This window comes from Exophiala spinifera (assembly GCF_000836115.1).
Source record: "Exophiala spinifera strain CBS 89968 unplaced genomic scaffold supercont1.3, whole genome shotgun sequence".
NCBI classification, from domain to species: Eukaryota; Fungi; Ascomycota; class Eurotiomycetes; order Chaetothyriales; family Herpotrichiellaceae; genus Exophiala; species Exophiala spinifera.
The window spans coordinates 3,668,430-3,693,844 of record NW_015622515.1 but is presented as its reverse complement, the minus strand read 5'-3'; the positions used below and the strand labels follow the sequence as shown (position 1 = coordinate 3,693,844).

At 51.8% G+C, this 25,415-nt stretch overlaps 10 protein-coding genes across 10 annotated transcripts; 5 read left to right on the top strand and 5 right to left on the bottom strand.

Annotated features, from left to right (window-relative positions):
- Positions 1-303: 303 nt before the first annotated feature.
- Positions 304-1,323, bottom strand: PV08_05084 (tRNA (guanine-N(7)-)-methyltransferase; the record flags this gene model as incomplete). The annotated part of the gene is made up of 3 exons (XM_016379428.1): positions 304-824; positions 920-1,098; positions 1,175-1,323. 3 exons carry the CDS (start codon positions 1,321-1,323, stop codon positions 304-306), a joined length of 849 nt encoding a protein of 282 aa, XP_016238105.1.
- Positions 1,324-1,751: 428 nt separating this feature from the next.
- Positions 1,752-4,825, bottom strand: PV08_05083 (uncharacterized protein; the record flags this gene model as incomplete). The annotated part of the gene is made up of 2 exons (XM_016379427.1): positions 1,752-4,573; positions 4,630-4,825. The coding sequence occupies 2 exons, from the start codon at positions 4,823-4,825 to the stop codon at positions 1,752-1,754; spliced, it is 3,018 nt and encodes a 1,005-aa protein (XP_016238104.1).
- A 364-nt stretch (positions 4,826-5,189) lies between these two features.
- PV08_05082 (uncharacterized protein) lies at positions 5,190-5,942 on the top strand (the record flags this gene model as incomplete). The annotated part of the gene is made up of 1 exon (XM_016379426.1): positions 5,190-5,942. The coding sequence occupies one exon, from the start codon at positions 5,190-5,192 to the stop codon at positions 5,940-5,942; it is 753 nt and encodes a 250-aa protein (XP_016238103.1).
- A 1,579-nt stretch (positions 5,943-7,521) lies between these two features.
- PV08_05081 (uncharacterized protein) lies at positions 7,522-9,179 on the bottom strand (the record flags this gene model as incomplete). The annotated part of the gene is made up of 2 exons (XM_016379425.1): positions 7,522-8,340; positions 8,388-9,179. 2 exons carry the CDS (start codon positions 9,177-9,179, stop codon positions 7,522-7,524), a joined length of 1,611 nt encoding a protein of 536 aa, XP_016238102.1.
- Positions 9,180-10,431: 1,252 nt separating this feature from the next.
- Positions 10,432-12,245, bottom strand: PV08_05080 (gamma-glutamyltransferase; the record flags this gene model as incomplete). The annotated part of the gene is made up of 3 exons (XM_016379424.1): positions 10,432-11,761; positions 11,813-12,006; positions 12,054-12,245. 3 exons carry the CDS (start codon positions 12,243-12,245, stop codon positions 10,432-10,434), a joined length of 1,716 nt encoding a protein of 571 aa, XP_016238101.1.
- Positions 12,246-15,085: 2,840 nt separating this feature from the next.
- PV08_05079 (uncharacterized protein) lies at positions 15,086-17,785 on the top strand (the record flags this gene model as incomplete). The annotated part of the gene is made up of 1 exon (XM_016379423.1): positions 15,086-17,785. The coding sequence occupies one exon, from the start codon at positions 15,086-15,088 to the stop codon at positions 17,783-17,785; it is 2,700 nt and encodes an 899-aa protein (XP_016238100.1).
- Positions 17,786-18,154: 369 nt separating this feature from the next.
- PV08_05078 (uncharacterized protein) lies at positions 18,155-18,900 on the bottom strand (the record flags this gene model as incomplete). The annotated part of the gene is made up of 3 exons (XM_016379422.1): positions 18,155-18,621; positions 18,674-18,704; positions 18,763-18,900. The coding sequence occupies 3 exons, from the start codon at positions 18,898-18,900 to the stop codon at positions 18,155-18,157; spliced, it is 636 nt and encodes a 211-aa protein (XP_016238099.1).
- Positions 18,901-19,655: 755 nt separating this feature from the next.
- PV08_05077 (uncharacterized protein) lies at positions 19,656-21,575 on the top strand (the record flags this gene model as incomplete). The annotated part of the gene is made up of 1 exon (XM_016379421.1): positions 19,656-21,575. One exon carries the CDS (start codon positions 19,656-19,658, stop codon positions 21,573-21,575), a length of 1,920 nt encoding a protein of 639 aa, XP_016238098.1.
- Positions 21,576-22,267: 692 nt separating this feature from the next.
- PV08_05076 (uncharacterized protein) lies at positions 22,268-22,450 on the top strand (the record flags this gene model as incomplete). The annotated part of the gene is made up of 1 exon (XM_016379420.1): positions 22,268-22,450. The coding sequence occupies one exon, from the start codon at positions 22,268-22,270 to the stop codon at positions 22,448-22,450; it is 183 nt and encodes a 60-aa protein (XP_016238097.1).
- Positions 22,451-23,151: 701 nt separating this feature from the next.
- On the top strand, positions 23,152-25,286 carry PV08_05075 (methionine-tRNA ligase; the record flags this gene model as incomplete). The annotated part of the gene is made up of 2 exons (XM_016379419.1): positions 23,152-23,365; positions 23,455-25,286. 2 exons carry the CDS (start codon positions 23,152-23,154, stop codon positions 25,284-25,286), a joined length of 2,046 nt encoding a protein of 681 aa, XP_016238096.1.
- Positions 25,287-25,415: the final 129 nt, after the last annotated feature.

Below are 25,415 nucleotides of genomic sequence, written 5' to 3'. Positions count from 1 at the left end.
TGCTCAGGTCAACAGAGAGAGGGGTCTTCATCTGATAAAAACTCGGTACTTCAATCAATGCCTTGCCACTGACCGAATGAGGGCTACTCGGAGCCGAGCCCATTTGTCGGGTGCGAGTGAGTTCTGCGTAGAGCTTTGAGCTCATAGTTTTGAGCGTCAATAATACCTGCATGGAGGCTCAGTGTGTTTGTCGGCTTGCTCAAAGTATCGATCACGTTGCGGACTCCAGATCATTCGTGAATGATGTCAATCATGTCGTGCTCGGGCGTAGTTTGGATTCTCCCCTTCCCCTCGAGGCTACCATCATGGCCACTCGGGGTTAGGTTTCCTTCTAAAGACGGCGATGAATTTCTTTCCGCCGTTCCTCGTCACCTTTTTGGACTCCTCGGTCTCTTCGCTCATGATCTTGACACAAGGATCTGAATCCAACTCCGCGTCCGGTACCCTCTCCCACAGTTCCCGGGAATCACCCGCCTCTTCGCCTTCGAAATGCTTGGCCATCCACCGATGCAACTCCTCGACGTCGGTAATGGTGTAGACCATGCCCCCGGGCTTCGTGACGAACGCATACTCGGCGTTGAGCTGCGCCGAGACGATTCGAGCCTTGTGCTTCCTCTGCTTGAAGTGCGGATCCGGGAAACACAGGAAGATCTTCGACAGCTGGGCCCGGCGGAAGAAGTTGGGGAGAAACTTCATGGTGTTCGAGCGCACCGCCGAAATGTTCTGATAAGGTGAGTATTCGCTCTCGGCCGACTGGTTCTGGGCCCGGAGTGCTGCGATACGACTGATGACGTAGTCTAGAACTTGTGTCCGAAGCTCCATTCCTGTCCGCACGATACCGGTCAGCCTCCCTTCCCCGTGGGTGGCTGTTCGTGCACCTGAGGTGTCTCGAATGTCCGTCGTGTGTATGCACACTTACCAAGCATCAACGTCTCCGGGTACAGTGTCGAAAGTGCGACGATCAAGCCACCAAACCCACAACCGATGTCGGCGATTTCAACTTCGCGCGTCATACGCGGTGCATCCTCGTCCGCCTGTTTTGGCTGGGTAAAGGCGGGATAATGCCCGGTCCAGTCCATGCTCTCGGGACTGAGAGGACTGAAGAGTAAAAGGTCAGCCCAGGGAGATCTCACAAGAACTCAACTTCCGAGTGACAGCCGGAGGGAGAACTCACTATGCCAAAAGATGGTCGGAGAACGGGTTGGCGTGTGCACGCTGGCGATAGAATTTCTTCTTGGGCAGTTCGACCCTGCCATCCTGGACCTTGGCCTGGGATTTTTTGTACTCCTCTCGTCTTTGGCGTTTGTTGGGAGGGCCTGCCATTGTAGCTGTCGAAATATTTGCTGTACAGGAGAGATGGCCAGTGAGTGGCAACCCAGGATGTGGATGATATAAGAACATAAAAAGATTCTCGCTGCCAGATGCGACGGTCGACTTAGAGCCACGGGAAGATCCATGGTATTTTTATTTAATCAAGTCTTGGCACTTTTTAGCTCTCAGCATTGTCGTACAGACGATCACAATCATGCTGCAGGTCCATTTCAAACGATGATCTGCGGCAGGCCTGTAGAGCTTGGAATATTGTAACGACGGCGCAACATGATCGTCCAAATGTCAAACCTTTGCCTAGCCTATGCTGTTGGCGGCAACGGACGGCACGAGTAAACACTTCCCAGGTAAGAAGACCTACAGACCTCTACAAGTGGTCCGAGGCCATCTGAATTCTACGTCGACCTTCGCTCATCTAGACTCTACGTAGACACAATGATCCTGACCCTTCTCTTGCCCTTTTCTCTAGCACCGCCCTTCTCCTCAGAACTAACCCTGACTTTGAGCCGCTGGAATAAGTCAACGGTGACCGACACCTCCTCTCTTCCTTTCTCAAAAACCGTCAAGCTGTAGTTGTCAGCATCGAACTTGCTTTCCCTCCGCGAGTCTTCAGTAGACTTCATCTCAAAATCTTCCAGGCGAACCAGTCCTTCGATGCCGAACTGAGGCACAAAGACAACTATTCCGTTCTCAAAGACGCGCATCACATATCCGTCAACGTCAATAGCCGCATCAGGTGTTTTCTCAGCGCGTGCTTTAAGTGCCTGTCCCACATAATACTCAATGCTTGCTCTGCCGGCCAGTTGGGCATTTCTGTGTCTGAAGTTCAAGTTTTGACACACCCTTTCCAGCTTGCCTTTGTTCCGAAGCCCCTCATCGACAATGTCACTGCCCTCGCCATTGTAACCGATCGCATAGGCAAGCTGACGGTGGACAAGGAGATCGGCATACCGCCGAATGGGACTGGTGAAATGAGTGTAGATCTCGCTAGCAAGCCCATAGTGTCGGTACTCGGGTTCAGCATGAGAGCCACTGCAGAAATATTCCGCCGATGTCATGCACCGTGTAGCCATAATTCGAATCAAGGTGTTAAAGAACGGGTGTTGGGGATCAATGCATTTGTCCAACGAATCAGCCAATGCTTTGGAACTCGACACGTCTAGTTCGAATCCCCGCATGCGTTTCAGTTGCTCACTGAGATCCGCGAAATTGGAAGCAGGAGGAGTCGCATGTCGTCGGAGTAAGGCAGTCTGCGGGAAGACAGTCTGGATTTTCTTGGCCACGGTGATATTGGCGAGAAGCATGAATTCCTCAACCAGAGAATTCGTAGCGAGGTGTGCTTTTGTCTTGACATCAGCCAACGAATCGGACGATTCACTGTCGGCTTCAATTCTAACTTCCGGACTCGAAAGGTTCAATGCTCCAGCGTCCATGCGCTTCTGGCGAAGCTTCTGGGAAAGAGCCAAAAGTGTCCTCATACCTTGGGTAAGATCGTCGGTCGCAGAGGGGTCGTCAATTCTCTTTTGTGCTTGCTCATAAGAGAATCCTTCTTTGGACAAAATAACTGATTTGGTAAAGGACGACGACACAATCTCTGCATCTGGCGTGATTTCCCACAAGGTAGAGAATGCGTACCTCTCGACATATGGTTTTAGAGAGCAGAGGTCTGTTCCGAGAAGCATCGGCAACATGTCAATTCTCTTGTCAACCAGGTATACCGTAGTGCCTCGGGACGTAGCTTCGGCATCCATGGCATTGTTGGGCTTGACAAAATGAGACACGTCTGCGATATGCACACCAACTTCAAAATTGCCGTTGGGAAGCTTTCTAGCATGCAGAGCATCGTCGATGTCTTGACAGCCAGGTGGATCGATTGAGCAAACAAGAAGGTGTCGCAGATCCTGCCGCCCATTCCAACCTGGATGTCCTTTATCCGCGGGGACTTTCCAGTCGTGGCCTTCAGAAGGAAGACAATCTAGCACAGCCTTGGGGAATGGCCGGTATTGCACATCGTACTCGAGAAGTAAGGCTTCCGTTTCAGCCTCCTTTGTCTCCAATTCACCAAGGGACCGGATGTAGTGCCCGACTGGGTACCTCGTATCTCTATCCCACGCGTCGATGGTGGCCACGATTCTCTTGCCAACAAGCTCATCAACTTGTCTTGTCCGAATACGGATTTTGGGGATGCGTTTGTCCATGGGAACCAGAAACACAGTAGTCTGTCGCGTGCCCGAACCACTTCCCGATGCAGCGTCAATCGTACCGACAAGCTGTCGCCAATTGCGTTTCATCACTCCAACCACTCGACACGTAGGTTGTGCTCGAGATTCTGCGCCGGCAGTGTGAGCCTTTCTAACCTCTTCCTGCAGGGCTCGCCGTTCGCTCTCGGTGACCACGCTCTCCTCCTGTTCTTCGTCGTCGGGATTGTCGTTCTGGTTGAGCGCTTCTTCATCGAGTATTTGGGTCGAAGGCGCTTTCCATTGCTCTTTTGGGAGCACTTCGACAACAACAACGTCGCCTGATATGGATCTATTGCTGCTTTCTCTTCCCAGAACAAGGAGGGGCTTGTCAAACGCTGGGACTTTGACTGTGCCTTCGAGATAATTGTACGGAGAGACATGGAATACGCCCTGATGTAGTGTGCCTGCTTTGATACCCGTGGCCATCCTGGACATGGAGTAGTACTCTGGATAGAACAACTCTCCCTGTGCCAGACGAGCTTCCTGGCTGTCGGCACTTTGGCTCACCATGTCAAGTAAGCGGTCTGAATCGTCGAGACCTTCAACATATTCCCGCAGAGACAATGCAACCAATGCCTCATTTTTGGTCTTCCTTCTGTTGTCCTGGTCGTTGGTGAGCATCACGATCGTAGGTGGCTTCTTGGTGACCTTGGCCAAATGGCTAGTGTACCAAGAGGCAGCCGTTCTCACGGCACGATCGTTTCTATCATTGATTGTCTCTCCTTCAGTCCGACGAACAGCTGTCTCCGACCTAAACTCGTTGAAAAAGAGATAGAAGCGCTTCTCCTCACTCCGCGTCAACGCCATGAGTCGATTGTACAAAGGCAGACTCCGGTTCTTGAGTTCTTCTAGGACAGTTTGCAAGACAATCACATCGTGGAAGTGAGCCGTTTCTTCAAAGAGATCCATGCCGCTGAGAAGAACGTTGGTGTCAGGCATCAGGTAGTGGCCATTGGGAAAGGCCTTGGTTCCGACCGGACGTTTCGAAAGGATGAATTTAGGAACTTGATCGCGGTCAGCCAAAGCAAACAGATCTGAGCCACATCATATTCCAACTCACCCAGTCCACTGGCATCTGCCACCGCTGTTGCAGCGCAGGAAGAGCATAGCTGCGACGAACAAGGAATGTCAGTCCGCAGGTATTGTTCTCTCACAATTTTCTGGACCCTGCCACTCCGAGTTGATCGGATGTAAACTTTGCTGGCAATGTTGGCAGCATTTGCGTCAGCCGCCAGCCCCCGCTTGAGACTCTTCATCTTGGAGGAGCAAGTCGCAATACCTTGTACCCTTCAAAGTGTGTTCGACAGTGAGCGCAACCAAAAAAGTGCGTTGTAACTTGCCTCCACCTGCGGAGTAAATTGCGTTTCCCGTATTGTACGGTGGATCATACGGTGTGTCGGATCCTTAGACAGCAGCGCGCATTCCGGTGCGAGGTTTCACTCCGTCAAAGAACTACGAGTATCACAAGGTACCTGTCGATGGGGACAGGTCAGGATACTACTAGCATATTTCATGTGACATAGCAGTTGATACCTCCCGGTCAAGTAGCTGCGCGATGCTACGAATTGCACGAGTATCGACTTCCATCAGACCGCGCATTCAAGTCAATCCACGTCCACCATGACTGCTAAAGCCCCATATATCCTCGCTCCGACAGCAGATGACTCGTCTTCCGAGCGACCTGCAACGTTGATATTCCTCCATGGCTACGGTGACGACGCAGAGGGCCTTCCCTTGGGCCTGGCCCAGCAGTTCCAGTTCTACAAGAGGATGCCGTATTTGAAGTGGATTCTGCCCAACGCGGACCATAATCACGAAGCCATGGCACGAGCATGGTATATCCCCAAATCTCTACCTAATGTAATGAAGCCACCGATCCCCGGCCACGAAGAAGACGACGAAGCGAGTCCCGACGATGAACCAGGTATATTGAAGAGTGCGGACATTATTGACGAACTCGTTGAGCAAGAGCTGAAGAGCGGCACTCCAGCCGAGAGAATCCTCGTCGGTGGATTCAGTCAAGGCTGTGCCGTGAGCCTGGTATGGAGTCTTGTAGGACGCTTCAGACACGACGTGGGGGGACTTGTCTGTCTAAGTGGTTACTTGCCGCTGAAAGACAGGATCAAGGCGTTGCAGCAAGACAGACCCGCTGCAAGTCCAGAAGGAATAGACAAGAGGAAGTGGTTTTATGTACACGGGACGAAAGACATGCTTATTCCGAAAAGACTATATTTGCAGGGAAAAGAAGAATTGTCTCGTTTAGTAGGTCAAGAGCGTATCGAGGAACATTTATACGAAGGAATGGGTCACTCGATGAATGCTGCTGAATTGAGGGACATGTTGGGATTTTTCGAACGAGTCATTCCGGCATGACTGAGGTAAGAAGATATATGAAAGTATGTTCCTTTTGAGAGAAGAAAGAAAAAGACGGAGTCACGTATGGTATTGGATATCACTGCGCAACTTCATGGACTGCTCTACAAGGATTCTCGAGCATCTTCATCGACATGAAACCTGATCTCATTACCATCGGTGAATCTCAATACGTCTCGTTATCATTCACAAATCTCTCTCGTTATCATGCATACATCTCATCTCGTTATCACTCATGAATGTCATCTCGTTATCATTAGAAAATCTCGTCTCGTCTCGTTACCACTCCTTCGATGTTTGTATGGTCGCGGTGAGAAGCTACCTAGGTCGGTAGGAAGCACGTCGTCGTCGTCGTCCTCCTCCTCCTCATCCTCAACACTTTTCCCTTCAAACGACGCTCGGCGTTCATCGAGGACAACTCTAAAATCGCCACCAAGGACCTAACATCAGCAAAAACGCACTTCTTCCACGCAGGTTGTGTAGGCAATGAAGTGATTGATCTTCTTCATCTTTCGAGGAGGCGCTCACAATCGTCCGGAGAGGATAGAGGGCAGAGAGTAGACCGGATACAAGGCTCAGCACCGCAAACCAAACCAACTTGGCTCAGACCGATATATCACATCCGTCTCTCTCATACTCATCCCGATGCCCCCAACTCAACGGGGAGAAAAGAGACGGCTACGAGACGTCGACAACACAGAGGAAACGGTTCTGAGCGGTTGACAACAGGGACGCCTCAGGAGTGACCCGGTACAGAGAAACAAGAATCGAGATAGACGCAAATCAAAAAAAAAAAAAAGACTCACCGCTCCACAAGAATTGCATGTTTTCCCACCCGACTGAATCTTGCTGCCGCACTTGGGACAAGCACTGTGGCCGCTCATGATTACTGTTGGCGGGGTAAAATGGCAGCAACTCGAATCAACGGTGACAATATGGGAATTCGTGAGTATTGTCGTAATTGTCGTGTTAACGCCACGGAATGAAGGACAGGTGTGTGGTCGCTGATGAGGGAAGTGGGAGAGAAGCAGGAAGAGAGAGAGAGAGGAATAGCGGGCGGTAACTTAGTTATTATGAGGAGGGGCAAGAAGGAGCAGTACGAGAGTACTACGAGTTGGCCTGACGAGGCTCATCATCCTCACTCGTATAGGGACCTCCTGTAGGTGCAATACTGTACGAGAGTACCTCGTGAGTTGGGCCACGAAGGATGGGTGTTCACACCACTCACCACTCACCATCTGACCAGGTGCTACTGAGAATCAGGTTAGGTACAGTAGGTATTCAATGGGCGCTACTCCGTACCTAGAGTCAAAACATCCCTCGACAGCGTGGGATCGCATCAGCCTAAGGCTGACTAGTTAGTGAGGCTACGAGTCTCCCCCCTTCCTATGCCCAATCCCTCTTACAGCCACACACATGTATTCGTGCGAGCCTGAATTCCATACTGTACACAAATTAAGATCCATCCCTCTTAGGCTCCTTATGAATGCGATACCCAGCTTCTTTTATAGAGGATGCCCGCTATATTGTTCAACAACAACTTCTAAAAACACAAAACACAAAAACAAAGCAAAAGCCATCAAAAGTTAACCCGCTCTGCTTTACGAATCTTCTCACCATGTCTGTACAGAATCCAGCTCACTGGCGACAAGGCCAATGCGATAAAGGCGAGCAATGAATTACCCCAGCCTAGCCCCAATGCCTCGTACATTTTGGGGCCTGCCAGAGGCAAAAATGCCCCGACGAAACTCCTGAGAACAGTACTTGCGGCCAGGGCCGAGGCGGCGTGCAAATGGTATGCGTCGACGAGGTAGGTCTGGATCGGCATAAAGGTCGCCATGAGTCCCAGACCGACGAAAAGCGTGCCGATGATTGGCATTATCCAGTGGATAGCAGCGTGCGCCGACCATCCGTACCAGAACAAGCCGATAGGGATGATCAAGCTGCCGGGAATCAGAGGAGGTAGGCGGTATTCCGGCTTCATCTCTCCCTTGGCCGATAGTTTCTTGACCATGCGATCCGACAAGATTCCAAATGTGATCAGCCCAAACAGGGAGCCTATCCCTATCCCCAAATAAGCCAAGCCCACGGCTCCTTGACTGAAATGGTATGTTCCTTCAAAGACAAGTGTGAGCGTCGTAAACAACAGATAGAGGTAGCCGTAGACCACGGCCATGTAGAGCGAGAGCGAGAGAACAATCGGAGAGAACAGAAGCATCTTGCTCGGACGGACGATGGCGCGTAAGAAATATTCTTTGGTTGGAATTCCTTTGTCGAGCTTTGATCGTAGGTTAGGATTTCCCGTCTCTTTGCGAAGCCGCTTCGTTCGTTTCTCCAGCAGGATCGGCTCGTACGTTTCTCGCAGGGTGAGCAGCGAGAAGCAAAGAGCAACGCCGCCCTGTTCACTTGTTAGTCAGACACAAGTGACGGTGTTGGGGTACATACGGCAATGGTGATCAGCCAGAACACCCATCGCCAGCCTGCGCCCTCTCCAAGATAACCCCCCGCGACAGGACCGATCACAGGGCCGAGAATGGGGCCCATGGCGAACAGCGCCATCGCAGCTCCTCGCTTTTCCTGTGGAATCAGGTCCGCGATCGAGCCTCCGCCGATAGTGATGGGACAACTACCTGCAACACCAGCCAACAGGCGAAAGACCAAGATGCCACCAATATTTGGAGCCAGTGCACAAGCCAAGGTCCATATCACAAACAGGAAGTTGCAAGCATGATAGACTGGTAGTCTTCCATAGACCTCCGACATGGGAGCCAGAAAGAGAGGCCCAAGAGCATAGCCGAGAACATAGATCGATACGATGAAACTCGCGATTGTGTCGTCGGTCGAATGCAACTCCTTCATGACCAACGGGACAGCAGGTGCAACCATCGAGGAGGCCAGAGGGGTCAAGAACGTGACGGAGGAAATAACAGCCACATTGCCCCATTTCTTCTTGTTGGGCCAGTTCAGGGCTTTCTCGGGATCATTGGGACCGTCCCAGTCGACGATGTTGGGATCCTGCTCAGAGGCCGCTACATCAGCTGTCTTCTCTTCGTCAACATCGTCGGTAGTGTCGATGATGGGAATTCCACGCTCGACATCAGGATCTATCCGAACATCGACGTCTTTGTCGGATACTGAATTGCTCTCTGCAGAACGAGTCGAATTGGGCGCCTGTCTTTGGTCATGCTCGCTCTTCGCCGAGCCCAACCGACTTCCAGGCGGTTGTGCAGCTGCCATGTGCTCCTGATATCATAAAGCGTCTTGTCAGTCTCCAGATTATAAAGCGGCCTTGTGGTGGATATTGCTCATCCTGCTTACTTTACTGTATCGCAAGCTTTTCTCTGGAGGTACTTTTGACGACGCGCTAGCGTCGAGTCATCCACCAAAGGAATCAATCTATCGTGATCTCAGATCGCGCAGGACGGACCGTGCCTTGAGCCTGTCAGATGCTTAAAAGATTTGCCCATGAGATGTCGAACTCGTCCTTCTGGGCTGAAGATGATGAATTGAATTCTGCGACTCTGGTAGAAAGCGTCCTATTTACTCGTCGAAAAGAAAAGCGGATTTACGATAACCCAGACCGTCTCTCTTGCGGCATTCGGGGTTAGGGACGCCCCTTCGCTTCGCTTCATGGCAAAACCCCACATCGGAGCAGTGTTCGGCTTAAGGAGAGCCGACGCATGATTCAATTACCCGTCCTGAGCACCGGTGGAATGATCGTCTGCTTTTCCTGTCTAGCTTTGCTGGCCAGTGACAGAGCGGCGGCTATTTGAACTGCGGTGAATTGAGGGTTTCTCGGGAGCGATGTGACCGCCCGAGCTCTGTTGAGAGGGTACGGATGAACTGTCAACGAGGCGGGGTTGGTCACTATGCATACATAAAAATTTGTGCAGTTGTTGTCGAGATTCTATCATGCTTGATTGGTGTGGCGCTGGAGTACTATGGGGTTTTCGGAAGACGTGACCATTGACTTTTCAAGGAATAGATACGGAGTACAAAGGGCAGATTGGGTGTGGATCTCATTGACTGACATAAGTACCTCTCCATTACCCCTCGCGTAGTCGATTTATCAACGTGGCTACATCCAAGATGAAACGGTTGGGATGGAGCGGCCTGGGGGTACTCCACACTCGTCTAGTACGAGTAGGATTCCTCCATCGAGTTCCTCTTTGGTCAGGCCTGGACTGAGCTTGCGATGATGTTGAACATACGGTCCAAGCTAGGCAAGTATTCGCACTGAAGACTATGTCTCTCCGCGGACAACAAGGGTGCCTTGAGCCAAGAATTATGTAATCTGTGGCCTTGAAAAATACACAGTGGCCTCGGCGGAAGATCAAGACGAATCTGTGTCACCATTTGTCTGAACAGAGGTAGAGCCCAGCCCATCATTGCGTCGTAGATCTCATGAGTCGTGCCACAAGTACATATATATATATATATATACCCGGGGAACGTCCCTTAGCCACAATATCCCCCCGGGCCGTAGCATTCATATGGCGTATCCTCCGCTATTGATTTGGCGTGGCTCTCCAGCAGCTTCAAATGTGCCGTTGCCTAACCGCCGGAGGCCTTGGGCGGTAGAGAGGCCAGGTGCGACCCAGGTGCAATTGTGCCCTCGCGCTCTCATAAAGTCAACGGTCTCATTATTGTATGCGTACTCGAAGATGACTTGGTTCGGGATCAATTGATCATGAAGTCGAGGCTGAGCGAGAGCCTCGGGCACCGTCATGTCCTGGTCAAGTACGTGGATCAGATTCTGGATAGTAGCGGTGATGATTCTGGAACCCCCTGCCGCTCCAATAACATAATAGAGGGTCCCGTTGGGGAACTCGACGATGGTCGGCGATATCGAGGACAGGGGTCTCTTTCCCGGACGGATATAATTACTCGGACTAGGCACATAACCGAATGCGTTTGACGAGCCGGGGATGGAAAAGTCGTTCATCTCATTGTTCATGATGACTCCCGTCTCGGGTACCATGAGATTTGATCCAAATAGCAAGTTGACAGTGGTGGTCAAGGAGATGGCCAGTCCAGAGGCGTCCGCGGCGACTACATGGGATGTTCCTGGAGTCTCGAGAGATTCGATGCCTGAAGGGTCATAAGCCGAGATATTGAGAGTATGCGAGTCCGAAATCCGGCTCCGAATGTCGGAGGCAGTTCTTGGGTCTAGCATCTCTGCCTGATACGCTGAGATGTTCTTCACAAACGATGGATCACCTAGGTTTGTCCTCTCACCATACCCAAACCTGATGGCTTCATCCATCCTGTGGGTGCTGAGATTGAGCACCCCATTGGCGTAAAAGTCGGTGTATCCTTCCAACGTCTTCATGACGGAGAGCGCGACCTCTCCTGAACTTGGAGCACTACCGCTGAACATACGATAGCCTCGGTATGTGATGTTCGCCGGAGGTCTGATTGCGACAGTGTAATTCTGTAAGTCTTCGACCGTCATGGTTCCGTTTTGGGCTTGTAATGCAGCAATGGTCGCTTCTGCAATCGGCCCGGTGTAGAAAGCATCTGGGCCGCTGTTCGCGATGGTCTCCAAGGTATTGGCATATCTTTTCCGAGTAATGGTGTCACCGAGTCCGAGGAGAGTGCCGTTGGGTGCGAAGTCAATGGCCCAATTGGGGTCGTCGACTAAGAAATTCGGGACGAGAGCAGATGCGTTGGCCGACTTCATGTATCGCACGAGATCTTCGGTTACTGGCCACCCATATCTTGCAGTCTTGATAGCTCCAGCCATCACCGTTTCCCATGAAAGCTTGCCATAGTTGTTGTGTAAATGCGCCAGTCCCCGTACCTCTCCCGGCACTCCGCTAGAGTAGGATCAGCAGTGTCTCAGGCTGGTATAGTGTGGGATGCCGTACCTTGCTAAGCCTCCAAATATGCTGGCATTAGTATTGTTGTTGTACATTTCCTCAAAAGCAGCAGCCGGAGCCGTTTCTCTAAAATCGATAAACTCATAGCTTCCGTTCGATCCACGAACGAGCATAAAGCCACCGCCACCAATGCCACTATGATAGCAGCCAATAACGCCTATGCAGAAGACTGTCCCGACGAGCTGAAACTCCGTCAGCTTGATCCCAGAGGGCAGGGGACGGTACTCACCGCATCTGCAGCATTTCCACCCTGTCGAAGGAGGTCGATACCAATACTGCTGCAGATACTACTTTCACTGGCCACTGCACCCAACGAGTCGGGCGCATATTGCTGTGCTAGCCTGGGGAAGGGGTTTGCGGCGGCTTGGTTGAAGATTGGTGGCAAGACCAAGGCACAAGCAAGCTGTAGCAGAGACAGCATGGTGAATATGCACACAGAGGCTCTCGTAAATGCAGGAAAGAAAAGAGTTGCTAGTGACAAAGGAATGGACGGCGCCATCCTTGGCCGGTCAGAGCTTGAAGCTCGGCAATATGCAGCCCCAAGTTGTGCAACCTGGCCGGATGGATTCGCCGATACGAGCTACGATCAAGATGCCAGGGACAGAGGCATCAAGCAAGCACGCAACGAATGCACGACAATTAACGGTCACTTGCGATGACGCAAGAGGAAGCTCGAGGGCGCCGAAGCCAGGGTGTGTTGGTGGTGAGTGGTTACACTGTGGTGGTTGGCGAGATGCTTAGCGTGGTCGATCCCGTTCGCGGGGTCGATCTATGCAGACGTTGATCGAGGAGGGTTACTCGGACAAAGGAGAGTCGTTGGCCGCATCTACCTCGGTGGCATCCAGACAACTAGAACAGAACAAAAATAAAAAGAGAGTGCAAGAAACAATGGTGGCACGGGAAATGAGATACTGGAGGCCACGGGAATTCACCGCCTGCGCCCAACGAGTTTATCGGCGAAAAGGACCGTCAGTCATTACAGGCATATTGTCATACTTAGATAAGACGATGCCTGGGCAATGATAAGGACCGTGACGAAGGGTACTCGTAAAGCGAAGACACAAGGGAAAAGGAATCCCTTGCGGCGGAGTTGAGCGGTGACTCCAACGAGAAGCTTTTTTTGGTCGACTGCGCTGCTGGTGCGTGTACTTCGCCGTTCTCGTATTCGTATTCGTATCATTTTACGTACATACGGAGGCACCGAGGTGCAGGTCCCTTGGGAATTTCTTCTTCGCATTGAATAACTTCCTGGCGTTTTGGGTAGTAGGAAGCGTCAGCATGATTGGCTTCGTGGGCAGAAGCAATTCGGATGAACTCAAAGTACGAGGACGAGCACGGATACTCCGGACGGATCTCCCGTACTCGTAGCTGCTGTCTGGAACCCCCTTTCACACTCCTACAGCGCATTGTTCTATCGACCCAAACGGCCATCCGTTGTAGGCGATTGCGGACACTCCTGCGGAAGCACGATGCACATTTTAAAATTCTACTGTACAATAGAAGACTTGTTGAACACTAACGGCAAATCCGATTTTACTTGCCAGCACGTGACCGGACGGGATTGTAATTCCACTCCGGCAGTTCTACCAGTTCGGGGCTGGTGCGCAGAAGTGATTCCGGAACCGGTCCAAGCTAGGTGGAATCTGATAGCGTGCATTTGTACAGTATGTACAGTACAGGACTCTCGCACTTGCACAATAGGAGATTTGGATGCGGAAGGGCCCATGCATCGAGCAATAAATTCCCACAATAATGTGCACTCGGAGACTTTGTCTCGATCTGGCGGCTGCGATGAGGAATTGCCGTCTTAGCCGAGAGGCTTCGTCATTCGATGATGTCGGTGGCGTCGGAACCGGCCCTAGCGCCGCATGCCCAATGGCCCCAGGCTGCTCGACGACGGTCTAGAACGTGTGATCGACACTTAAGATTGATCGAAAAACCATCGCACCAAGACGCTACGGAGCCATGCAATAAAACACAAAAACTTGCACAAGTTCGACGAGGAACCTCGGGTGGCCCTGCAGGTCTGCAGTTGCGAGGAGGTGGTGGACTGGAGAGACTCGAGCATATACTCCGTAGGTACATACAGCACGGTATCTTGGGCCGTTAACGTCGATTGTAGGTATGAGCAGTGAGCTGTTGTACCCCTAAGAAATGCAGATCCTGCAGTCAGAACTTTGTGCTCAGACACAAGGAAGCTTTATCCGTACCGTCCTTCCACTCTCCAGCAGTCCGTTCCGAGTACAACATTGAACATCTACTCTTGAATAAACCAATCTGACTAACCCGCTCATGCGAATAACATGCTGCAATGCTTCCGCCACAGAACTAGATTGAGAAAGCCACGGCTAGCTGACTCCTGCCATCCACTCCTGATCACAGACGCCTAATTCGTACAGTACGAGCACCGCAAGGCTTCATGGGGATGGGATTTCTAACTCGTGTCCGATGCTGAGGCCGAGAGCACGTTTGTCCCAGATCCCTGTAGTCACAGTGCATGGCGGATGCTTTTACGTACCGAGCACCTCCGGGCACCTGGGGAAGCCTATTGTACAATGTTCGTGTTCGCCGGGCTCCCCTTAGCCAGAGGCTCCGTACAGTGCGGTCGTTGTAGAGGCCCAAATCCGCCAAATCCGCCCCTGCGCTGCCCACCGGCCTAGTGAGCCTCACTAACTTAGCCTTCATCCGCCTCCAGCAAAGTCTCTTCCCCCCTCCCCCCTCCAAAGCGTCTTTCTCTACTTTTAGTTACCCTCCTCACATCTGACCGGCCTAAACGTCAATCTCCTCGTCCATCTGCATTGATTGTGCGACACGGACTCCATGGCCTGCCACACGCAGCCTTCACCGTGTCTTCGCTTCTTGTAGCCGAAAAGAGACCCTGTCCAAGTCGCCATCTTCCCGCCAATCGCCAACCGCAGAGCCACCGTTCACTTTCCGCACCTCTCACTCACTCTCCTCTCAAATCCAGCATCCACCCACTACTCTCTCGCCGCCACTCAGAATCGTACCCTGAACATCCTCATCTTCCAGCCGGCAGCCGATATTGCTTTCGCGGGTTCCTGCACAACCACTTCTCGCCACCAGAACGTATTGTTAGGGATGCTTTTGTCGGTGCCGGACGCTCCAATCCAGCAAGATCCAGCGCAGCGACACCGCACCGAACAACGAAACTTCATGCCACGCGAATGACCCGCCCTCACATGGTACAATTCATCCCACACCATTTCAAGAGTCAGGAGGAGGACCGCAGATATTTTGGTAATGGACAAACCTGTCGGCGACAAGCTCTCGGTTCCAATCCTGGAGCGCCAGTCGCTATGCCTTCCCAGTGTCGAACCCGGTGTGCCCTTGCACCACGGAGACGCGGGCTTCGTCGAGAACCTCTCCACGCATTTTGCTCCCGCTGAGAGTAATGCCGCGGAGAAACTGGTGGCCCTGAAAAAGGAGTTGAGGGCTGCAGACACCGAGACCTTCTGGAGAAGACTGATGGAGGGAATGACCGACATCAGCCAGGCTCAATACGGCTTTGTCGCCAAACGCATCTTGACAGACGACCAGAATTCGGCCGTGGAGATGCCGCCGTTGGGTGAACCCGGCTCGTGCCTCTTAGGTGTCGCCTACTACTACAACGACGGCGGCCGCCAGACCGCCCTGCATCGAGACTACAAATACCTGGCATGGGGTGCTCCTTGTGGCCATATGAAGCACGACAAGGTCTTCCTCATCCCGGAGCACATGACGTCCTTTATTACACATAACCCCAATGCATTTCCCTTTCCTGCCGAAGGATACATGGGGGTGCCACTGTTTGCCGATGGCAAGTGTTTCGCCCATTTCGGCCTCATGTGGTCGCAGGAGGGTCTCGACAAACGCGAGAATTCATGGAGCTACATTGAGCTTCTTCTCCATTCTTTAGAAGACCTAATCACCCAGCGCCTGGTGGCTGGCGAAGGGTTTGCCAAGTCTCAGTGCACAAACACACCACGACCGAATCAGGTTATCCCACGAGAGGCGGTCATGGCCAAAACACAGTCTCTGAAACCCTTTGCCAAGAGCATGTCTCATGAATTGAGAACGCCAATGCAAGGCGTGGTGGGAATGCTCGATGTCATGCACGCAACTGTTCAAGAGCAGATAGAAGGCTGCTCGAGTCCCGACATTCGTCGTGTTTTCCAGTCCTTGAAGGAGAACATCGAGACAGTCCAAGACAGTTCGAAACGAGCTGTGGAAGCCGCCGACAATGTGGTCCATGCATATGATATGAACATGGAGATCCCAGACACCCCGTTGAACGACAATGATCCTCCCGCGGCAGCTACTAGCGGTGGCGGAGGTTATTTCGACTACAAACCTGCCCGGCTGATAGAAGGCAGCGACATCCATGTGAACCACTCATACAAGCGCCGGCGCAGTAGCCCGATAGCGTGGCATTTTGGGAACACCTCGAAGATTCGGCAATTGAGTCGTTCATCTCACATGGACGTTTCCCCCAGGAGCGTAACCTCACACCCTGCTCATTCCACAACACCCTATACCGCCTCCTCCGATGACCGCGTGGCAAACATCTTCACCCCTGTGCCTGACACCGTCACACCTAGCGACCTTAACACGCCGTGTACTAAAATATCCATGGACAGTGATGCATTCCCGACTCCTGGACTCAAAAACTGCAAGATACGCGACTTAGTTCCTCTGGTAATACATGAATCTCTCAGGGTTGGCGGTCGACCCGATTCTGCCATTGGAGAGCCAATAGACAATGGCGAGAGAATTACTGTCAGATCGCGATATTCCAACGGCCGAGTCTCGCAGAAAATGATAGAGTGGACGGTTGCAGACGATGTACCAGAGACCGTGCTCGCAGACGAAAGGGACCTGGCGAAACTTGTGTCTGCCGTCTTTCTCAACGCGGTAAAGTTTACTGAAGAAGGTTTCATCACAATTTCAGTACGATTGTCGAACAACCTACGCTATCTATCCATAACGGTCAAGGACACCGGTGACGGCATTCCGAAGGACTTTCAACCGGAGCTCTTCAAACCTTTCTCTCGAGAAGATGATTCTTTGACTCGATCAAAAGAAGGATTGGGACTTGGGCTCTTGGTCGCCAAAGGACTGGCCAGACGTCTTGGCGGAGACATCACTCTTGTCAGGTCGGAAGTGTCAGGACCCTTTCGCGGCTCTGAATTCGAGATCAAGATACCTCTGGAACCAGGTGATTCCAGCAGTCGAGTCAGTACACCAAGAAGCAAGACTCCAGAGTTGATCAAAGGCCAGTCTCGTTCAGCCACGGTTCTGTCAGCCCCAGACCACTGCTGCACCCGGCAGTCAGAGCATGTGAATGAACAATCAAAGTCTCCCGACGCCTCTAACGGCTTCACGCTAATGCCAGTACCCAAGTTTACCGACCACAGCGCCGCTGGTACAAGCCCTCGCCTGAAGTCCGCGCGGACCCGCTTAACCGTCCGAACCGAATCCTATGACCGAAACCTTGCCCAGAAGCATCCGCTTACATTCCTAGTCGCCGAGGACAACAAGATCAACAGGAAACTTCTGGTCAATATGCTTGGCAAATTGGGATACAAAGATGTCCACGAAGCATACGATGGTAAGGAGGCAGTTAGAATCATGAGAGAATTGTATGACTCGGCCAAAAAGGGTCGGCCGGCCACGAACCATAAAAAGAAGAGCGTCGATGTCATCTTGATGGATTTGTGGATGCCAGAAATGGACGGTTATGAGGCTACTGAGCACATCTTGGCCATGTTTCAAAACCCAGATCCCTCGAAAATCGACGCGACAAACGCACCAATCGTGCTTGCAGTCAGCGCCGACGTCACGGATGAAGCCATCAACCGAGCCACGCGCACTGGGATGGAAGGATTTATGACAAAGCCATACAAATTGATGGATTTGCAAAGGTTGATTGTGGAATTCTGCATTCGAAACAGTGCCAACTAGTCTCCCGTCGTGGTTGACCTTTGGAAAGACACCTTTCTATATTTTTCACCCTTTTGTTATGTATATTATATTAATTGCTTGCTAGCGAGACTCAGATATTACGACCATCATGAGCCACAAACTACAGAATGAGATACCCAATTATCAAGATTGCGATTGAAGACATCCAACATGCCACGTAACTACGGAGAGGCTTAGAAATACAGACTCCGGCGCTCAGGGGTCACTGAGCGATGGAAAAGTATTCGTACTACCGTGTGTCTTGGAATTGTCGAACCGCTACGGTCTAACGACTGAAGAGTTCTTTCGTTGTTTTCCTTTCCTTCAACCCAGCCACTTTGACCTCCTCCGTACGAAGTTGGGCCTGTCTCATCCACAACACATGGTCGGACCTTCTTCTGCGGCATCTCCCTGCTGCTCAAAAGCAGTGCCGACGGGTATCTTCTGCGGAGCCCAATCACAGAGAAACTTCCCCAGTCCGGCACCAACGATGATGCAGATGATGATGTACCCATTGTAGTACATGGCAAGCAACATGATGATATAGGCGACTCCAAAGGTGACTGCGTGCAGCACTGCCCGGATAAGCTGCTGGATGGGAGACGGCCGAAAGACGACGACTCTCGGCTGCGAGGGACAGCCTTCTGGCGTGCTGCGACTTTTGTTGGCGAGCTCTTGAGAGGCCGTGTTTTGCTGGAACTGACGCAAAATGGACATATCGTATTCCTTACTAATCCTTCGCAGGAGTTCCAGACTGATGACGAGGAACACTACGCCGATGCACGATGCTGCAAACATTCCCTTGCTTGTGATGTGCCAGCTGCTCGAGAGGAAGCCTGAATCATGTTAGATCGCTTGTCTGCTGGCGGCGTCGAAATGACTACTAACATGCATCTATCGTGTACCAATTCCAAAGCATCTAAGGCACTATTCTCAGTCTTGGGCTTTTTTTTGGTTGCAAAGAGGAGATGGCTCACATTGATTTTACAGGTGCCGCCCATGCTCATTGAGCTCATCGCGGTGGATGTGGCTGCTGCCGCTGATGCGGTTCCTGTAGCGGTTGACATGGGCATGTCACCCATGCTGGTCATGGTCATGGTCATCGAGCTGCCCATTTCTGAGTCGTGGGTTTGTGTGAGATGGTCAGGCTCGTGGAAGGACTGATGTTCGAGAAATTGGGAACGGTCTACTACGCTCCACCAAGATGAAGATATCTAGCACGGTGGACGATCACCCAGGTATTTATTCACATCGGTGCCTATGACACCTGGCCGGTGGGAATCCTTTGAGTCAATCATTTGAGCTTCATGCCCGTGGTGTGATGGCTTGATAGGGGTACCATGAACCATACCTTGTCGGGTTCTATGGCTTGACAGTCAACAACCACAAGGTTCAACTTTGTGGGTTGTGGGCGAAGCGCTCTCTGCGATGCCATTCGCTTTGAGGGAGAGTCTATCCATTCTCAACGAGGGTTTGGTGGATTTGCAGTGCAGGAAAAACGTGCTCAACCAGCTCAGAAATATGCTCAAAGGGCTTGGCAACTCTACTTGCAACTCAAGCCTTGTGCCATGCATTGCGGCTTTGAAGTCTTTGGGCCAGCACATGCATATCAAGTTCCAAAACCAAGCATATCTGACATCAAGCCCCAGGGATCGAGCATGTTCGAGCACGTTTTCAGTACCTCTCGAGGGAGCAGATCGTTGGGCCGACAAGAAGATGTTGGCGCTTCGTGAAGTCCCAGTGTCCCATATCACCAGATGTCTTCATATCGCTTTCACTCTACTGGACTTTGTTGCTACCGTCACATTTTCTTCTTGAAGTTCATCGCGTCGTCTGAGGAATTCGAGTGCCTCTTCCTTCAAGAGCAATCATGTTGGACCAGCGACATATCCAGAATATGAGCGATGCGAAATCCCTTCAACACCACTGGGGTTATGCAGACAGAGCCATTCCTTGTACCAATGATGCCGGCTCGTGCAGCTATCTGGACAGTGTGTATCACTCGCATGACTTGGGTATGCTCTACTGCGGTATTCTTTGGGCAAGCATTTTGGGCATCTTCTTTGTTTGGGGTGTAGCGCGGCGCCTCTCGTCTACGTCGCAAAAGTCGCCCAATACGATACGTCGCATTCAGAGGACCGTAGCCTCGTTCGGTCGCCAATATCTACTCTCCGACTGCCTTGGGGCGTTGTTTGGACGAGTCACCCGCCTTCAGGTCCTGGTCTTGGTCATGTTGACCGGGTATCTGACCATATGGACATTCGTCGGCATCACCTACAAGAAGTGGGTTACCCCCGTGAAGAAGATGCCTGGAGTTTACAACACGCGCACTGGTTTGGGTCCGTTTGCAGATCGCGTGGGCGTGCTCGCGTATGCCTTGATACCATTTTCAGTATTGCTGTCTTCGCGGGAATCTCTTCTTTCTCTGACGACTGGTATTCCATACCAACACTTCAACTTCTTACACCGCTGGCTCGGTTACATCGTATACGTGCAGTCAGCAATCCATACGATCGGTTGGTGTGTTGTGGAGATGAGACTGTATCAACCGCAACCGGAGACGGGCCTTGAATGGATCCAGCAACGATACATGATCTGGGGCGTGATTGCGATGTTTTTGTTGACTGTCATCGTCATTTTAAGCACCCCATGGGCCATTCGAAAGACCGGCTATGAGTTCTTTCGCAAGTCGCATTACGTGGTCGCCATGCTGTTTGTCGGAGCCTGCTGGGGACACTGGTCGAAACTCAACTGTTACCTCATATCTTCCCTCGTCGTATGGCTCATCGATCGGGGCATACGACTGGCCAGGACAGGTCTGCTGCACTACAACTATCTGGACGGTGGCAGAATGGGATTTAGAAGTGCCAAGGCTCATATATCTTGCTTTCCGGACGACGTCAACGGCGCTGTGCTACGGCTCGACTTCACTCATCCTCAGAACGCCTGGGGAGTCGGTGCGCATTTCTACCTTTGCTTCCCTGAAGTGAGCATATGGCAGGCGCACCCATTTACGCCCTTCGGCGAAGCCCGCGACAATTACGGGCATCAGGAGCACTCATATATCATCAGGGCTAAAAAGGGCGCAACCAGAACTCTCACAGATCTTTCTGCGGCTAAGGAGGCATGCGCCGTCGAGGGACAGAAGGCTGCCTCGACCACGCCAGTGATATTGACAGGTCCTTATGGCGGCTCCATCATCAGACATTTGCTGCCAGACACGAACGTTCTCTGCGTGGCAGGTGGGACAGGCGTGACTTTTGTCTTACCGGTACTGTTCAATCTCATCCGGCAGCCTCCCCGGCCCGATCGAAATATCGAATTCATCTGGGCTATCCGAAGGAACGACGATTTGGCGTGGATTCAGGCCGAGCTGAAAGCCTTGCAAGAAGCGCGGCGAAGTCACCATCTGAAGATTCGCATTCATGTCACCAGAGAGACTGGTCAGAACAAAGCTGATGGTGAAACTTCAGAACCACCTACGAAAGGCGCTGCAGGCATGTCCTCAAGTGTAATCTCATCGGAAAAGTCAAGCGCACTGGAACTTTCTCTCCAGCACGCGTTCGAGGAGGAAAGTGCAGCGTCAAGGCATCCCGATCTCGATTTCCTTGTGCGCGACTTTGTAGGGACGACGGTTCGCGGATCCACATCGGTTTTTGCGAGTGGACCAGGTGGCATGGTGTCGGATCTACGGAGGATCGTGGCTGATTGCAACTCCGGCACCAAGGTCTGGGGAAGGAATGAGCGGTACGATGTGAAACTTATTTGTGATGATCGGCTGGAATGGTGATGGCCCATGCCGATGCGCATGCTCACTGTGGTCGTGGCCACGGGGAAAGTTGAGGTACGAGATTAGACGAGATAGAAACAGTCTCTCAATCATCGAAATCAACGACCTGTCTAGACAAAGTTGCTGACACTGTGTCTCTTCTCTACGATCTCAAACGGCATGTGACGTGTTGTTGTGGTTGTAGTAGACATACATTTACGACGTGGAGCCAATGAATACTGATTTTATTCGCCTCCTCCCCGAGTATTGAATTGTGGACATCAACCAGGCAACCTCTTTTTCTTCTCAGCCCTTGTACGACTATAACTGCAGTATTGTAGTACATATCTGGTATATCTGTTCCGTTCTCTGTACCCAACTGGTCTTCAGGCCCTGAATCCATCACCAACACCACCCTCTCACTCTACAGACAAGGACACGATAACATGCCCACTGCTGTAGATCGGGCTTTACAGTCTCGCGTGAGTCAACTCACCTACTCGGTAACCCCTTTTCCTTCAACTTGTTATTTCGGTCCAGTTTAGCATCTATTTATACATACGGATACTGACTCTTTTGTCCTTTCTCCTAGCGATTGTTCTTTGGTATGTTTACTCCTCAACCGCCACCCCCACGACCACCATTCTTCCGATAGCTCAATACTACTGGCGTCTCAATACTTCTGTTGACGTTCCAACCATTTTCTTTGCGCCATGCCTGACTTGTACCAACTATTTGCAGGCTTCGCTGGCCTCGTCACCATCGCATCCCTGTGGAATCTATGGGGTGGTGAATTGTTCCCTGCCGAGCGAGATCCTAAAGGCGGTCCGTTTGTTTACCCTTCAGTGTTCCAAGCACCCTATGTACCTGGTCCAGTACATGCCTACCTGAACTAGCAAAGAGTGTGGTGCAGATGTACAGCGACACAGTCTTCCTTTACACAGAATAGACAAGACAAGATAACTAACAAACACACTTGTGGACTTTTTAGATCCAGAGTACTGGACAGAGACCGAGCTCAGACGTTGGTTGAAGCTGGTAAGTCTCAGCTAGACAGTCATCGCTACGACCACTCCCGCCTCAAGGCATACCCTTCTTACCTTACTGTCTGCCAGCGGAATTTGGAGCCAGATACGAAGAACATGACGAGGGTTCAGCTTGTTGAACGAGTCAAGGCGAATATGCAGATCCAAACACAGACGGATTGATGGTTATGGAGTCTGCGGTCACTCTTATATGAGAGATTTCGATGAATTGCACTTGTAGGGGCTGATCGGAATCAAAGTATTATACTTGAATTGGTATTGCCTTCAGTAGAACTTCGTAGGGAGTAAGGATAACCGTGAGGATTTGAGCGGCCTTGCCAGTTGGCCGAGTGTGCGAGAGAGACTCAGCCTTGTACGCAGAATTCCTGGACTGTCGAGCAGCCTCAGCCTCAGCCTCAGCCTCACCAGCCTTGCAGCTCGATCCCCGAAGCCCAAGCGGGGCAATATTTTCTTTTCTGGAGCTCACAAGAAACGAAAACCACTCAAGCACCCTGTATGGAGACTGCGGACTGATATTGTCAATATTGGCACTATTGGACAACGGCAGAACTATGCTCGCCCTTGAACACCGTGCTCGGAGTTTCTTCCTCCAATGTCGAGCTTCTGCACGGTGCAAATACCAATCCTCGTTCGCGGTGAATCGGTCATCATTCCCGCGACGCGCTTTCGCAACAGCCTCTGAGCTTGAGCCTCTGTCGGACAGCAGCACCGAGAGGAGGAAAAAGCCATACTATGTGACTTCGCCCATCTTCTACGTCAATTCAGGTAAGCACCGCACCGCCGCCCAGGAGAACTCTCGAGCTCTTGCTCTTGGTCGTACTATACTAGAGCTAACCAAACATTCTTGTCCATAGCGCCTCACGTCGGCCACTTGTACACTCTCGTCCTCACCGACGTACTAAAACGATGGGCGAAACTGTGCGGCGACGAAAAAGCCACGCTCCTGACGGGCACTGATGAACATGGCATGAAGATACAGAAAGCGGCGCAAAGGGCGAACACGGACGTGAAGCTCTTCTGCGATCGTCACGCAGAGCAGTTCAAGGCACTCTGCGACGCCGCCAACATCAGCTACGACCGGTTTATCCGGACCACGGACGCGGATCATAAAGAGGTGGTCGAGTACGTCTGGAACGAGCTCAACCATGGGGGCTACATCTACGAGGCGAGTCACGAGGGCTGGTACTGCGTGAGCGACGAGACCTTTTATCCCGAAACGCAGGTCCAGAGGATCCTCGACCCGTCGACCGGCGACACCAAGATCGTGTCGATCGAGACCGGCAAAGAGGTCGAATGGACTTCGGAGACAAACTACCACTTCAGACTGTCCGCGTTTCGAGAACCCCTGCTCGAGCACTACACGAAGAATCCGACCGCGATCGTCCCAAAGCAACGCATGGCGTTCGTGAAGAATGAGATCGAGAATGGACTCACCGACCTCTCCATATCGAGACCCTCGTCTCGGCTGTCTTGGGGCATTCGCGTGCCAGGCGATGACAGCCAGACAATCTACGTCTGGCTAGACGCCCTCCTGAACTACCTGACCATGACGGGCTACCCGGTCGGCAGGTTCAACAAGGCCGATTCGATATGGCCGCCGGACTGCCAGGTGATTGGCAAGGACATTATTCGATTCCACACCATCTACTGGCCTGCATTCCTGATGGCCCTGAAGCTTCCCGTGACCGACAAGTTCCTGTCGCACGCCCATTGGACCATGAACAACGAGAAAATGTCCAAATCATCGGGAAACGGCGTGAATCCGTTTCTCGCCATGGACAGGTACGGCGTTGACACGATTCGATTCTACATGGCGTACCACGGCGGCATAGTCGACGATGCCATGTACGAGAATTCGCGAGTCGCGGGGACATATAACCATGTTCTGAAAGACGGATTTGGAAATTTGCTGCAGCGGGTGTTTAAGAGCAAACAATTCAATGTTCGAGAATCCGTCAGACTGGTTGCACAAGAAGCGAACAACAGCGACACCAGCAGCATCTTTTCATCATCATCATTATCATCATTATCATCATTATCATCATCAACATCAACAACAGAATTCCTGTCCAACGGCAATGGCAATGACGACGACACGGCTACCACCACCACGACTGCCGCTACTACTGCTACTCCTAGCAGCGATCCCAACAACGCAAACGCGAATGTAAATGCAGACCTGGAAGCGTTGCACGAAAGTATTCAGGGCCTACGTAAGCAGTTAACAGTGATACAAGAACGGACAGACAGAGCGATGAAAGAGCCAAACCCTCGAACCGCGGCGCACCACATCGTCGAGCTGATCAGGACCACGAACAAGTTCTTCCACAACGCCGCACTATGGGGACGCATGAACACGACCGACCCCGGGGAGCGACAGCTGGCGCATTACGGCGTGTACATGAGCGCCGAGGCGATCCGCATCGTCGCAATCCTGCTGCAGCCGTTCATGCCGGAGCGGATGAAGGTGGCACTTGACATGATGGAGGTGGACGAGTCGAAGCGGACCTTTGGCCACGCCCGGGTCGGCGCCGACTGGACTTATGGATGTCTTCCTCCTGCCCCTGCCGCTGCACAACCTCCACCTTCGACTGACGGGGGCAAGAACAACAACAACAGAAAGAAAGCAAAGTCGGCAGGGGCCGGCGCACCGCAGTTGTTCCCTATGCTTCTTTCGGACAATTAAATCAATCAATTTCGAATCGCCGCTCCAGCAGGTCATTTTGAGGGCTTAGTTCGTGCCCATGTTATTTGTATACATTGCACCCAATATGTACCTCTATATATATATCTTACATCTCAACCTGCCTGAGAA